Below are 531 nucleotides of genomic sequence, written 5' to 3'. Positions count from 1 at the left end.
TGTGGGCAGGCAGTGTGAATGTCGAAAAGACGAGGTGTCCACCGAGGACCTGGACAAAAACTGCCGCAAGGACAACGGCACGGACATCTGCAGCAATAACGGCGAGTGTGTGTGTGGCACCTGCGAATGCAAGGAAAGAGACAATCCTGAAGAGCGCTACAGCGGCAAATTCTGCGAGTGTGACAACTTCAACTGCGACCGCTCCAATAATAAACTCTGCGGAGGTACTGGAACAGTTTTAGACCATGCATGTTACCAATGCATCACTCAACAGGCCATTAATAGAGGAAGACAGCAGACAGTTTATAATCAGCAGATGAAGGTTGTTAATGTGATGTTTTTCCTGCAGGACACGGCCGCTGTGAGTGCAGGGTGTGTATCTGTGATGCTAACTACACGGGAAGTGCGTGCGACTGCTCCCTGGACGCCTCCACATGCTTAGCCTCCAACAAGCAGATCTGTAATGGCAGAGGGAACTGTGAGTGTGGGACCTGCAGGTGCACCGACCCCAAGTTCCAGGGGCCCACCTGT

At 52.4% G+C, this 531-nt stretch overlaps 1 protein-coding gene across 1 annotated transcript; it reads left to right on the top strand.

Annotated features, from left to right (window-relative positions):
- Positions 1 to 4: 4 nt before the first annotated feature.
- LOC107682196 (integrin beta-1-like) lies at positions 5 to 528 on the top strand (the record flags this gene model as incomplete). Its single annotated transcript, XM_016478521.1, has 2 exons — positions 5 to 224; positions 350 to 528. Coding segments are annotated over 2 exons (399 nt in total), but the record flags the coding sequence as incomplete, so codon positions are not given.
- Positions 529 to 531: the final 3 nt, after the last annotated feature.

The sequence above is a fragment of the Sinocyclocheilus anshuiensis genome, unplaced genomic scaffold, assembly GCF_001515605.1.
Source record: "Sinocyclocheilus anshuiensis isolate Anshui unplaced genomic scaffold, SAMN03320099.WGS_v1.1 C31833997, whole genome shotgun sequence".
In the NCBI taxonomy this organism is placed as follows: domain Eukaryota; kingdom Metazoa; phylum Chordata; class Actinopteri; order Cypriniformes; family Cyprinidae; genus Sinocyclocheilus; species Sinocyclocheilus anshuiensis.
This window is presented reverse-complemented; position numbering and strand designations above follow the sequence as displayed.